The sequence below is a fragment of the Rhamphochromis longiceps genome, linkage group LG12 (genome assembly GCF_057381845.1).
Source record: "Rhamphochromis longiceps isolate RC_006_pf linkage group LG12, R_longiceps_female_GT1.1, whole genome shotgun sequence".
NCBI lineage: Eukaryota > Metazoa > Chordata > Actinopteri > Cichliformes > Cichlidae > Rhamphochromis > Rhamphochromis longiceps.
This window is the reverse complement of record NC_140568.1, coordinates 31828994-31843553: the sequence shown is the minus strand read 5'-3', so window position 1 is coordinate 31843553 and position 14560 is coordinate 31828994. Positions and strand designations below refer to the sequence as shown.

The window sequence follows — 14560 nt, the reverse complement described above, 5'->3', positions numbered from 1 at the left end:
AGGTAATATTTTCCCAGTTAGACGTTTTATCAAAGGGCTTTTGTTTTGCTTTGTAGAGAGCTGTGGTCCTGAGGCTGTGGCGTATTTTGATATGTACAAAACACTAATGAGCTGATTTTGGCGGTGTTGGACTCTAAAGATCGCAACAACAGTATAGCCTACAAGCCGCCCCCCTCTCATTGAACCAGTTAGAGGATCATCTGAGGGGAAAAAAATAGTTAAAGTTCTGACATGCCAAAAAGCCCCCTCCGATGCACAAACGGGTAGCTTGTATTTGACTTCGGGTCCTCTCGGGGAAACGCTTCATTATTGTAACGGAGCTCTACGTGAAAACCTGAATGCACCAAATGGGTTCGACTCTCGGCGAGCCTCCCCTGAAGTTGGAGATGCTCACATGAGGTCTGCCTGCCTGGGTGGTCTCTCTACTTTAGTGAGCTGTTGCTAAGCAGCTAATAATAGTCGTGTTTGCTGAGTAATTTCTGCCCTTCTGGAACCAATCAGATGCAAGAAACTCCTGCAATCTGACAGCCCCAGAGGCGGGATCTCGAGTATTTTTTTCCTCTTCTCACCCCTCCTCTTTCTCTGCCTCCAAATGGAGAGAGGTCTTTTTCTTCATTTCTATTGAATCTCAGAGTTGGCCGTGACGCGCGGCCCAGGGGAAGACCACATAGATGTCACCAGAATGCTACGACTATCGAGGTTTCATACCCGACAACTTGTGTATGGAAATCACTTCGCGAAGCTCGCTTTTTGAGAGAAACTTACTTTTTTAAGAGACACGGTGAATGCGGTGAAAGCGGTGGAGACCTCCGGATCACGAAATGTTGGGATGGAAGGCGCAGACTTTGACTCGCCGTCTCCAACAGGAGTATGAAGCCCTACTTCACGGGTGTGAGATCTCCGAGAGTGAAACTCTGTTCTCTTGGGATATCGCTACACGCTTTCGGGGAAATACTATAAAGTGGGAAACCATATCGCTGTCCCCGCAACATGGCCTCGGCTGGTAATGCGCCCTCCGAGCAGGAAAACAGAGACCCCGATCGGCCGAGGATAACGCGGAGGAACAGGGGGGACTATACCCGCAACACACCGCTGGATTTGGAGTATTTGCAGCGGCCGAGTTACTGCGATGCGGGCTTTGCTCTGGAGCAGATTTCAGAGGTGCTTTTATTTCTCATCTTGAACGGGAAAAGGCTTTGTGATGCTGCTTTCATTGTATTCGTCGAAAAGAAAAAAATGTGGCCAAACTGTCCAGTCGCTGCTAGGTAACGGGACGGGCTGGGCACGGGGTACACAGCGGTAAGGCAAGGTTGCAGAAAAGCGCAAAGTAGTTGTGTTTGATTTCACGCGACTCTTCCGATGCAACCGGCTTATGATGAAAGATGTGCTGCAAGTTCTAAGTGCCCGTTTCCCCAGTACAAACACGCGATTGTTTCCAGTGCATCCCCAACCTAGAGCAGTCCCGCACCAGGCAAAAAACATGCAGCTTTTACTCTCGCAGGCAACGCTGCCATTGACCGTTTCATAACATCCAGCCTTTCTTTTACGCGGAGCACCCAAAGCTTTAAAGAGTTTCGGTGACACTGTCTAAACTTGGGTGACTCGTGTAAAGAGGAGGAAAGTAAAGAATCCATGTGGCTGCCCTCTTCCGTTCACAAATATTGTGATTCCTCCCCGTGATAGCTCCTTCACTTCCCCGTGCAGGCCGGAACACACGAGCGGCCAGACTGGGAGAGCGCGTGTGAGTGCGTGGTGGTGGTATTTGTGGTTTTACCACATGCGCCGATTCAGGGTATTTAATATCACCGGGCGATGTGTGCGTGCAGGTTACTTCAGTAGCAATTACACTACACCTCAAAATGTAACAGTTTCTGTCAAGTGGGGAGCATGTGGTCTACAGTGCATTCAGTATTTTATTTTATTCTGTCTTTTAAGACTTATAGTCTGCTACTAACAGCAGTATTGTGCTTCCAATGGCCATTTTACATAAAGAGTAGAACAAAGACACAAGGGAGCCTGCTTAGTAGTTGTGGTTTGACAGTTATGTCCTGTTTACCTGTGTCTACTCTGGAGGTCCAGATGTACTTATTTTGGACTATTAAAAAAAATAATTATATATATATTAATATTATTATTATTATTATTATTATTATTTGTATTCACAACTGGTTATTGTGGCTGTGAAGTGACAGGGAATGTTGGTACCTTCCCAGTGCATGTATTATGCTAAGGATTCTGATCTGACAGGACCTGTAGCTCGCACTCTGGGGAGTCCTCAGCACTGCCCAGGATCCCCAGCAGATTTGTGGTTTTTCAGTGAATAAAGGTTAGCAGAGGGATTTAGTGGATGTGTTGGAAGATCCCAGCTCTCTGACTTTAGATCCCCGGTTGTAGGTAAATGTGCAGTCTTACTGAAAAGAGAGCAGGTGGGATTCTTTGATCAAAGAGAGGCTTGTACTTTAAAACTGTAAAGGTTCTTTTAAGTGGACACATTTATTGTTGTAGCTTATTTGCATGTATACCATAAAATCTTTTGTCTTTAACCCTACAGCCTCACCTGAGCAGGTAAGTATGGTGCTTTGTCTGTTAACTGACAGTAACTCTGGGACTCTTGTCTTATCATAGGGGAAGGCAACTGGGAGGAAAGCACCTCTGTGGCTGAGAGCGAAGTTCCAGAGACTTTTATTTAGGCTGGGCTGTTACATTCAAAAGAACTGCGGAAAGTTTTTGGTTGTTGGCCTCATGATTTTTGGAGCTTTTGCTGTGGGCTTACGGGCAGCTAATTTGGAAACGGATGTGGAGAAACTCTGGGTGGAAGGTAAGACGCTCTTGATTATTTTGTTTTTTGACAAGCTGTGCAATTCATGATGTTTTTAAGTGTGACCTGCTGGGACTTTTCTTTATTTCAGTGCTTTTGAAACTGTTTGACTTCATATTGCATGTTTCCAAGAATTTGACACAGTTTAGTTTGGAGGAAGAAGGTTTGTTGGTGTTACTTAATGAAGTAGGTATGGGGATTGTTTATTGTATAGGTGCTGGCAAGCACCCAAGCAAAACTTGAAAATACTTGCCTATTCCCAACACACTTAGCTTCTAAAACCGTTCTAGATGCACACATAAGATGTGCAAGGGCTGAGTGTAACTATGCTCATAACAAGTTGTAATTAAGTTCATAAGGGGCTTTCGGGGTAGAAGAAATTTTTGTGAAAGCCGCCATTTTGTGAGATGTGTGTGAGTGTGTGTGTGTGTGTGTGTGTGTGTGTGTGTGTGTGCGCGTGTGTGTGTCTGCCTGCCTGCCCCCAGCAGTTGACTGTGTGTGGTCCCGTTTTGGACAGCTCTCAACTTTCCAAAAAGATTTGTCTCTGGCTGCAGGGAAAAAGCGGAGTGAGGGCAGGAACTCGTGTTTGCGGGGTGGATGGAACATTTGTTAGTTTTCCTTGTTTTTGAAATTCCTAAACAACTTATGAAGAGTGAAAATATATAAGGAAGAAAGAAACTGTGCATATGGGTGGTGCTTGTGGGGGGTTTAAGGGGAAGGGGCTGAGCTTTTTTTCCTTTCCTTTGATCCACATTCCTGCGCTTATGGGTAGAGTTGGCTGTAGGAGTCATGAATGGAGGAGCAGACTTGTTGAGAAATTGAAGTGGAGTACTGTTTGGTTATAAAAATGAATGCATTTTTTTAGCGTGTGCTTGTGTGGTTGCCTTTTTAACTTTTTTAAACCACTTTGTCTCAGGTTTAAAAAAAAAAGTTAACAAGATCAAGCACTAAAGCAAACTGATTCCTGTACAGATCAAACACCACACCTCCTGCCCGGGGTTGGCTGTTCTCCCCTTGCGTGCAGCTGCAGGGGTCTGACAGACAGCGTGTTCTTCTAATCTGCGGCGCAGGCGCAGTTGGCAACAGTTTAGGCAGAGGGGAGCCTCTTTGGGATAGGAATCCTGATTATACTCAGAGGATCGCACTGTTTTCACACCCTTTCACATGTCTGACCACGGTCGCGTATACTAAAGTGACCGGCACCTTTTGGAACTGAATATTATTGCACACTTCACAGTGCATCATTTACTCTTACACACAAGTGCTCAAATGAATTAGTAATATATTTATAACTTCTTGTAATTTATGTAAAAAAATGAATAAATCAAAGATTTGCAGGGACCTGTCGCCGTTTTGTTGCCTGTTTGATTTAATTTTAAACGCTGTGTGGGATTTTAACAAAAATTACTAAAAAATACTAAGAGCATCACTTTGGCGTCTTCCTTCTCATACTGCTGCCCTTCTCAAAGAACGGGGTTTAGAAACATTTTGGCAAACTTTTTATTTAAAGCATATTTAAAAGGACAGCAATGAAGTCTTTTGGCTTCAAGATACATTGCAAGTGCAAACTGTAGACTTATTTCAGCTTCTTCAGAGTACTGAGGTTAAAATTACTAAAAGCTATAGCTTCAGAGTTATTGATTCAGTAGGTAAACGGTCTTCTTGTAGCTTCTCAAATGTGAGAATTTTTAGATTTTCTCAGTTTCCCATTATTATTTGCACCTTTTTGTCCTTGCAAGGTCTGGTAACTTGTGATTTATCAGCATTTTCAGATGTTTCAGCTGATTCTGTTGCAAGTTTAGCGCTGCTGGTGTTGCATCAAATTCAGGATACTCAAACCCAGAGTGACTGTACACTTTTGTTTTGTTCCACCAATAAATTTTGGTGTTGACAGAACTGAACCTGACCTTGACTGACACACAAGTAGTGTAGTGACCTCTGGTAGGCGTCTACAAAATGGTCTCATACTGGCTCACACCAAGATGCGAACCCCTGCTCGTACACAGGCTCTGACTACAAGACAGGGCTGCTGTGGTTTTCTACATCCCGATAAGTGAGGGGTTCCAGATGCTGGTAGGGAGAGATCTGTTTGTTTAGATTAGACTGCACAGCTGAGGGATAGATTAGTTCTGCCTGGACCGTGGAACGCTGTGCTGGGCCGTGCTGGGGGACTGGCCCATCGTCCGAGAGGAAAAAGAGGAGAGGACAGAGTGCCTGTTTATGTTTCATTTGGTTGGAACTGCAGGCGACCCATGGACGACCCCACGTGGAAGCTGTGTGGCCTGTGGATGCGTGCGCTCATACAATACAGCCCAGCTCCCATCAGATCTCTCAGCTCCTCCAGTGTTGACCGGAGCAACATTCACGTTTGCGATCTCGTGTCGTGTCGGTCGTCACCTGCTTTCTGATAGCTGCAGAGCAGCTGAGGTCTCCGGCAGACCGCCGTTAAGTCTCTACTGCAGTTAGCTTGTAGGTCACGTGCCACAGCTTTTGCAGGGATTGTCTTTTCTCACACAGTGCTCACTCAGCACTGTTTATAAATACTCTGACACAGGAAGTTCTGTTTATTAGACAAAGTGACAGAGACCAATTGGGAGTGAGATGCATGCCTGCACAAAGACGCAGTGGTGTCAGACCTCTGAGGATGCATGGAAGTTTGTTCTTTACTTAACAATCGGGGCAAGATCGTAAGATTTTCAGTCTTGTTTTCCCACTTAGAAAACATCAAAGTGACCGTGGTTTCTATTTAGGGCAGATTGTATCCACACTACAGACAATCTCTGTGTTTATATCCACTCACAGGAAATGATTAGTTCAAACAGGAAGCTGTAGTATTGTGGTGTACTGTCTCCCCACACACAATTGTGGTCTGAAGCTCTCTGTGTGCTTTCCTCAGTGTTGGAAAACATGCTCACTGGCTTGCGACCTCAGATGCATCCTCAGCTTAAACCTGAAGATCATCTAGATGATCTTGCAGTGATTAACAATAAGCCACATTCATGGAGAAGAGACATGGATAAGCGAGGAATGAGAGTCCTTTAGGTTTCCTCCTGGCTGCAAATGGAAAATGGAGCCATCCCTTGGCATTCTAGGTTATGGCAAAAACAGGCCAAATTGTAAAGAAAATAGGAGCACTGCCTGCCACTAATTAAAACAGTATCACATAAACATTGGCCTTCCTGTAGGACAGCCCCTCTCTCTTTTGCTCCGTTTCTTTGCGGAGAGAAAGGCTGGAGATTATGGAGCTGTGCTGATTGGGAAGAGGAGACGCAGGGAGGGGATGGTTTGGAAGTTGGGGCTTTTGAAGCTTGAGCTCTGGGCAAGGGTTGAAGTTGAAGCCAGGGGTGAAGCCGACGATGTGGAGCTGTGGGGTAATCATGGCTGGAGTTTTATTTAGTCTATAGATTCAGCCTAGACTGAAGCGAGGATGAATTAAGTGGCTGCATTTTGTTCTCATCACACCTCAGGATCCAGAATTGTGAATCTGTGGACCAAAGAGGTTTGATGAAGGATAAGTGAAGAACAGTAACTGGAGGAGAAGACAGAGGCTTCGTGTTAACACTGGCGACTGCTACGTAAACGGCATGTTTTTGCAGTATTGACCGATGTCAGAGTTTATTTTAACTTAGCTGTGCTCCAATCTTAAAACCACTGACATGTTGACATGGCTACACATCAGTGTTGACCTAGAAATATATTACATCCAGTCAGACACTTTGCTCCGTAATGATTGGTTAAGGAAAATTGAATCTCTTTCCCCTATGGAAACTTATTACCAAGAAGGAAAAAGAGTGTAATTGCCTGACAGTTGTGTCTGATATCAAATGTATGGCAATTATATGAATGATTCAAGTTTAAAAAGAGCTTGTGGTCTCCAGATTTATGGCTGGGACTGGGGCACAGGGCAGTGGATTGTAGTCTCAAGGTTGCAGACTGAGGGGAGGGCCTCGGTCCCGGAGTGCTTTCTTGGGGGGCATAAGTGCAGAGGCTGGGGGCCACTGGGGTAGACCCCTGAGACCCTGAGGTCATCTTGTGGAGGCCCCACTATTTAAAACCTTACCTGATACTCACCCTGTGGCCTGGGTGCAGAGTGAAGACTCACAGCAGAAGTGGGAGGGGGGGGGGGTGGAGGAACTGCAGCAAAGGTCGCAGCTGTCACCGGTCACTGTTTGTATATGTTCACGTGCGGGCATGTCGCATGTGTATGCCTACTGTATAATAGAGCGCCTCAGTGCCAGCTGTTTTGTTTCGAGTTTGCACTCTTTTCTCATTGTGTGATGATTCAGTTTTGTGAGTTTCTGATCAAACTTTTAAAATCTCTTCTCCAGCAGAGGGCAGTGAATCTATTTTTTATTTAATCTCTGAATTACTGTATAATAATTTTATGTCAAATAAATATCCAAGTGCAACAACAGCGCGCATCATCATTCCAGCTTCAACGACAGAATACACTTGAAGGAGCGACATGTCACAGAGGGAGTAATTTCAAAGTCATACTGCAGAAATTTCACAATTTAATTTCCTTTTAAATTGAAAGTGGAGCGCCTCTAGCCTGTCCCTGAAATCAGTATGGTAACAGTTACAGTGGTGCCAGGCTATGTTTGTGTGGAGCCGGATTTAAGGTTTCAAAATCCAGTCTGATAGGATCAAATGTTGTTGTTGTTATTTTTTTTTTTTTCTAAAGCCATTCCTTGCCCGTTCCTCCGTGTCTGTTTTGTATCTAGTATGATTAAGAACTGAGTCAACAGAGCTGGTGGTTGTTTTGTTGTTTTGCTGGTAATGGCAGTGGAAAAGGGTGCAGTATAATGTTAAGTGCATGCAGAAGAAGCCTTGACATCCTTTTTTGTGGAGGAGGAGGAGTGCCCTGAATGTGGTGTCTCCACTGAGAGGATTGTGGTTTGCATGGCTGAATTATTCAGCTTTTGATGTGTATACAAGCATAGATACATGCATGGGTGCATGTGCACACACACATGTACGCAGAAAGAGGCTTTGGAGTTTTGGTTCTGTGAATGAGTGGGTGGTTGAGCAGGGTTGGCATGCCAGTCTATTTTGGTAGTATCTTTTTTTTCCCTTTATCTTTCTTTTTCTCTCTTTCCCTTTCACTCTTTCTCTCACACTACACCTCCTGCAGCTTTCTTTCAGCAGAAGCAGCAGCAAGCGATCAAACATACAAACGCCCCCCCCCACACGCAATATTTCTCCCTAGTTAGCGCGGCATACACGACATAGAGTCATCTATTCTTCTCTCCTCATCAGTTTCGCTCCCTGACATCAAATGTATACAGTAATACTCAAACGTGAGCGCACCTACACATGCGCGCTTGTTCCAAACTGCACTCCGCTGAGTTTGTGTTTATCAGTTCACTACAAACATGATTAAACCCCTCTATAAGGAATAACATTCCAGTGTGTTGTGTTAAACTTTACGAGTTGATGAAAAGTGCAGGCTGGCTGGTGAGGGATTTAGTGTGGGGAAACATTGCGCCTCTGGTACTGTACACAGACTCGCTGCGCTGTTTTCTCAAGCTAGCGTTTGAAAACAGCTTTGTGTATATTAGGCCTACCTGGCAAAAGTGAATGTGAAATACCATTTAAAAATTTGCTCGTCAAGCGTTCCCCGCGTGTGTGCGGGCGTGTGTGTGTGTGTGCTCCCAAGGCAAGCATGCTCCCATTCACAAACAACATCCTGAGATACCTCCAAGCACTCTGTTTACATTTTGCATTCTTTCAGGCGCTCTTATTCAAAAACCAGAGCCCTGCGAATGACCGACCACAGGAGACTGTGGAGAGAATTACTCTCCCCCTCTACCTCCCTCTCTCTCTCTCGCTCTCTCTCTTCTGTTCTTCTCTTTTTCTCTCTGCCAGAAAGGTCTCTCTCTTTACCCGAGCCTCCTTTCCCCCCCTCCTGCCCCCCACCCTCCCACCACTCCCCCGTCCCTGGCTGGAGAGAGAGTGGCCTCAGAATGCCAGATGTATTACAGAGTGAGCCACGGCAATGTAAACACTCAGCCCTGCCATGAGAGCAGGGTGGTCTGGCCTCCCTCCTTCCCTTCCCTCCCCTCGCCTCCTCTCCCTCCCTCTTCCCCTTTCCTCTGTTCCCTCCCTCACAGCGATGACTGCCAGAAGGGTGGAGAAACACCCTTCTGTACAAAACAGCAGAGGGAGAGTGTGTGTGTGTGTGTGTCTGTGTGTGTGTGTTGGAGAGGAGACTGAGTGAGGGAAGAAGCAAGAGTATAGTAGCAGTAGTGTGTTTGTGTTTTGGCTGCAGTGCCTACCGTACACTAGGAAAGAGAGATTGGGGTGTGGATTGATGCTTCTCAGACTGCAGAGCAGAGAAATTTTCTCGCTAACATTTCCAACTGTGTGTATGTGTGTGTGTGTGTGTGTGTGTGTGTGTGTGTGTGTGTGTGTGTGTGTGTGTGTGTGTGTGTGTGTGTGTGTGTGTGTGTGTATTTTGTTTTATTTATTTTTTTTTAGCCCCTCTGGCACACCACAGTTACATACGTAGCTGTATATTTCATTGCAATTCCTGCAGCACGTCGTCATAGAATCTGGCAACCACGGCAGTTACACAAGTACCACACATGCACATGCAAGACATAAAGATACAAAGATAACATTTCCTCTGTCAGATGATTGAAAAGTCAGGAGCTCCAGATTGAATCAGCATGCAACTGAGTGAAATCGTCTCTTGCACTATAACCTATCTGCATAAAGAGCACTGGGTGTTATAAAGACCATGTTTACACTTAAACATTTTCTACTTCGTTGTTCCCTGGCACGTGCACTACTCCAGTGTTTTTGGACCTGTGCATTTGTCCATTTTATTATTTGCTCACCCACCCTATGTTGCAGAGGGTCTAAGGCATAGGTGTCAAACTCTGGCCCGCGGGCCAAATTTGGCCCGCAGCCTAATTACATTTGGCCCGCGAAGCCATACCAAATTACTATTAGAGCTGGCCTACTGGTATTATACAGCTAATATATATATTGTTTAGTATTAAGCTTTGCTTGTTCCATATTCAGTTTTTCAGCAAAACGTGTTTGAGTCCATTAGAAAAGATTCATTCTTATATCTGGAGGAATAAATATATTTCAATAAATATTAATGTTAGCCCGCAACTTTGTTTTAGTTTTGAATTTTGGCCCACTGTGTATTTGAGTTTGACACCCCTGGTCTAGGGCCTACTGGAGCTGACACAGAGCAATAAGTATTGCTTATAGTACATTGGATAGATTTCAAGTCCATCACAGGATCCCAGAAATGGGAAGCTTTTGTATACTTCTAATGCTCTTCAAGTTTGGACACCACTGTGCTGTCTTTCAGTCTGAACTCTTCCTGTCATGCTGGGTTTTATCAGTCACTAAATGTCATTCTCTAATTTGTCACTCACCCCCATTGCATGACCCTTTCCAGAAGAAAACAAAAAAAATTAGGAAATCTGTCTTGACTGTCAGCAGTTAATTCAGCAAGAAGAACAAATTGCAGGCGTTTTCTAGTATAGTCTGTGTCTATACTAGCGCTGATTTCTAGCTAGCTACACATTCACTGTGTGTGCAAATGATCATTTAATATGTATTTCTAGGCTTTTTACAATGGATTGAGATTGTTTTTGGTTTAAAAACAACACTTACAGTGACAAAGGTAGCTGAATGCACGGGTTTGATATTTAGGTTAGATGCACATTAAAGTATCGAGTTGGGTCAGTTTCATATATCTTCCATCTTCTTGTTTCAAAATAACTATTTCATACACATTTACAGTTGTTTTATAGTTGATGTATTTACTGTGTGAATTATTAATACATACATTGTAAATGTATATGTTCATTCAAAAATGTATGAATTTCACCAAATAACATGTTTCACCACAGACCCTAATACTGTGATCCATGTAAACCATAAACACTTTGCCTCAAAATAAAGGGACCAGTGCTCTCACTATAATCCGCCCTTCTGTAAAAGTTTGGCTCTGGTTGTTGGGCAGACCTATACATAACAGAATGGAGTATAAACAACCACCATTTGCTGGACTTATAAACTAGATGATAATTGCCATTAACAAAAAAAGAGAAAGTTGTAGTGCATTTCACTCTTACCTTTGTCAGGCACAAAGTGATGGATATATCCCAGAAAGCTGCACGAGCAAGCAAGACACAGAAGGTCCATGAGATGCCCTGAACGCAAAAATGAGATCACCCCTTATCCAAATAACCTCAACATCCTGTCTGTTTTAAACTCGGTGGGTGCACTGCTGGGAATCTGAGCAAGTCAGATTCCCAGCAGTGTACTAAGTTTGCCCATGTTTAAAACAGACTGGGCGACTGGTTGTTGTGATGAGTGCAGAACAGATGCAAGTTCAGAGGTTCCTTGATTTATTAGTAAGATGGAATAATAGTTGAATTATGAGGGTGGTAGCCGTGAATCTCAAAAAACAAATACAGATCCTGTTGGTTTTTCTTTGTCTTACTTTCATACTGTTTCTGTGTCCTTTATTGCACACTCAAGAATGTGTGGTTTCTTTTTGGGATCCCTGAAATCATTGACCATCTTTACAGGAAATGACAAAGAGATAGCTAGTTGAGATTGGTTGTTGAGGCTCATGTCACGGTCTGTTATGGTTTGGTTGTGAGCCAATCACAAGGCTGTAAATGCAGCAAACTTAGTACACTGCTGGGAATCTGACTTGCTCAGATTCCCAGTAGTGTACTAAGTTTGCCCATGTTTAAAACAGACTGGGCGACTGGTTGTTGTGATGAGTGCAGAACAGATGCAAGTTCAGAGGTTCCTTGATTTATTAGTAAGATGGAATAATAGTTGAATTATGAGGGTGGTAGCCGTGAATCTCAAAAAACAAATACAGATCCTGTTGGTTTTTCTTTGTCTTACTTTCATACTGTTTCTGTGTCCTTTATTGCACACTCAAGAATGTGTGGTTTCTTTTTGGGATCCCTGAAATCATTGACCATCTTTACAGGAAATGACAAAGAGATAGCTAGTTGAGATTGGTTGTTGAGGCTCATGTCACGGTCTGTTATGGTTTGGTTGTGAGCCAATCACAAGGCTGTAAATGCAGCAAAAGGCTGGCTTAAATTTGACAGGCACTGCAGAAGAATACAGAATGTGATGGGGTTTTTTTTCCCTGTCCTGGAGTCTTTTTTTTTTTCTTCATTATCACACACCTGAGAATGCAGAAAATCTGCTGCAGTTTAATTGGACATTATCTGGTCTTTACCTGCCAGCTTCCTGGAACAAAGTACGTGTGCTTTCAGATTTTACAGATGTGTGAAACCACACAATTATCACCGGCATTCACCGCTAGTGAGTGAGCGTAACGTGTGGTGCATCTTTTGCATTGCATTCAAGCAGGTCCCTCTATAAAACCAAACAGAATATTTACAGTTTTATGAAGCAGACAACTGTAGAAAATAACTCAGTTTGATTCTCTAAAAAATGTACAGAATTCATGGGTAAAATCGGCTAGACTTTATCAGAGTAAGAGGTGTACTATCGCTGAAGAGTTTATAAAGCTTTCGCGTCACTTTAGTGATGGTGGCTTCAGATCTGCCATGTCTGTTTGGCTGCATTATGACATCACTTTTAATTGAACTACAACCACTGCATGCACACATGCTACAAAAACAGACTTTCTGTCAATGTTTCCTTCCCCAACTACTCTTTACACAGCTCTCTGAATCCATTGGCACTGAATAGGATTTTTTTTTTTTTCGTGGGGGGTGGGAGAGGCGAGAGGGACCTGAATGAAGGCAGCAACGTGGAAGAATCTGCCCATTGAGGAGTGTGTGAATGTACACCTCGGGCCCAGGGGAAGCTGCATTGGGAGCCAGCCGACTGCTAAATACACCCATTTTAGGGGCCGCAGAGGCCGGACAGGTGATTAGCATAATCAGGAGAGAGGGGAGCTATACATATGGTAATGCAGTAGTTGGGGGGTGAGGTTTGGTGGTATGGGTGGGGATTCTGGGGGCAGTGGTTGGCAGCTGGGGTGTGTCGGGGGTCGGAGTGTTTCGGGGGTGCGCTGCTGCATGAGGAGACCCTCGGCTACAGCTGCCAGCCCGAGGACTTCCAGTCTCCGTTCTGTCACTCTCATGTTTTTTTCCTCATTTTTTTATTTCACAGTTTTCCACTCTTGACCACGATTGTTTTACACTCCCCTCTCTGTGTGGCAGCCCCCTCTTCTTATAAGCTGACAGGAGGGAGGGAAAGAGAGTGCAAGGGAGGGAGAGCAGTACAAGTGAGGGGAACTCACCACGGGTCAGATAGGGTCTCGGCTCCCAGTAAGGCCTTTCACCACATATTTGTGGCTGTGTGCACACCTGCATTGCAGAGTGAACATTGGAAACTGCTGTTAATGCTCTGTGGATTGCTGTGCGTGCTGCTGCAGTGAGCGCTCCTTCTCCTGCTCGCAAAGTTGTTCTGAGCCTTTTGCATCTCTTTACACACTGGCATCTCCTTTGCCAGTTCCTGTCTCTCTTTTTCCTCTCATCAAACCCTGTCCTCATATTCTGTGTGCTCCTGGATTAAAGCCTGGACTTCTTTCTTGCTTGTTCCTGTGGCGGGCTGATCATAATCTTGTGCCCGCCTGCAGTTCAACAATTCTCTAACACTTTTTGACAATGCTTTGACAGAAATCTATGCCACTTTTTTTCCCCGCTGCAGCTAAATATTTTAGATCGGTGTATAAAGTGATAAACAAATGCATTCTAGCATAGATCTGTTGATGTTTATCTACTTTTATTGAGAGGGTCTGTCACATTGCAGTGATGATATCCTACAGAAAATGGGAGCAGCAGAAAATCTAAGAAAAAAGATGAACTCAGAGCCGTGGCAGCAGATGGATAAGAGAAAGCAGACAAATGGTGGAGGACAGAAACAGGTGGGGTCCTCTTAGTGATCAAAGCAGGTTATTGACAGTAGCAGCTGAATGGGAGACAAACAGGAAGTAGGAGATGTCACTGGACAGACCTACTGTGGGAAACTACCTGAGCAGTGTGACCAGGAGCAGATACCAAGCAAGTTCAAATAAATGACCAAGATAGCCAAGTAACAGATGTCCATCCATCCATTTGCTTCCGCTTATCCTTTTCAGGGTCGCGGGGGGCGCTGGAGCCTATCCCAGCTGTCATAGGGCGAAAGGCGGGGTACACCCTGGACAGGTCACCAGTCTGTCGCAGGGCTAACACATAGGGACAGACAACCATTCACACTCACTAACACATTCACACCTAGTGGCAATTTGGATTATCCAATTAACCTATCCCCACAAGCTGCATGTCTTTGGACGGTGGGAGGAAGCCGGAGTACCCGGAGGGAACCCACGCAAACACGGGGAGAACATGCAAACAGATGTATTTTTATTATATTAGTATATACTCTCTTTCCAAACCTCATGAGAAAGTTTGAAATCAGCCATAGTCTAAATAAAACTATGTCTTAAACATAACTGAACTACCAATGAGAAAAAGATGACCTTGTGTGCAACGGCATGGAGTTAAAGATGAAATATTCTTATCATTTTAAAAAAAGACAAATGTTTTTATTGTCTCTTGTGCAATTTTATGTTGGAAGACAAAAAGAAAGAAAGAGTTATATAATTTTTCTCTATACTCCTCAAACTTTGCCTCAGGATTTAGGACTCCTATAGCCCAAGGCTGCCTCTAAGCACCTGCCTGAAAGTTTAAAGGAGTGTTGCTAGAAAACTGCAAAGATTTTGTAGGT

At 44.2% G+C, this 14560-nt stretch overlaps 1 protein-coding gene across 1 annotated transcript in view; it reads left to right on the top strand.

Moving 5' to 3' along the window:
- The first annotated feature begins 583 nt into the window (after window positions 1-583).
- The window catches only part of ptch1 (patched 1), a 51422-nt gene continuing 37445 nt past the window's right edge, over window positions 584-14560 (top strand). The window contains exons 1-2 of the mRNA XM_085425820.1: window positions 584-1161; window positions 2626-2818. Coding sequence (XP_085281946.1) covers window positions 991-1161; window positions 2626-2818 — 364 coding nt within the window. The 5' untranslated portion in view covers window positions 584-990. The remainder of the gene's footprint in view (window positions 1162-2625; window positions 2819-14560) is intronic.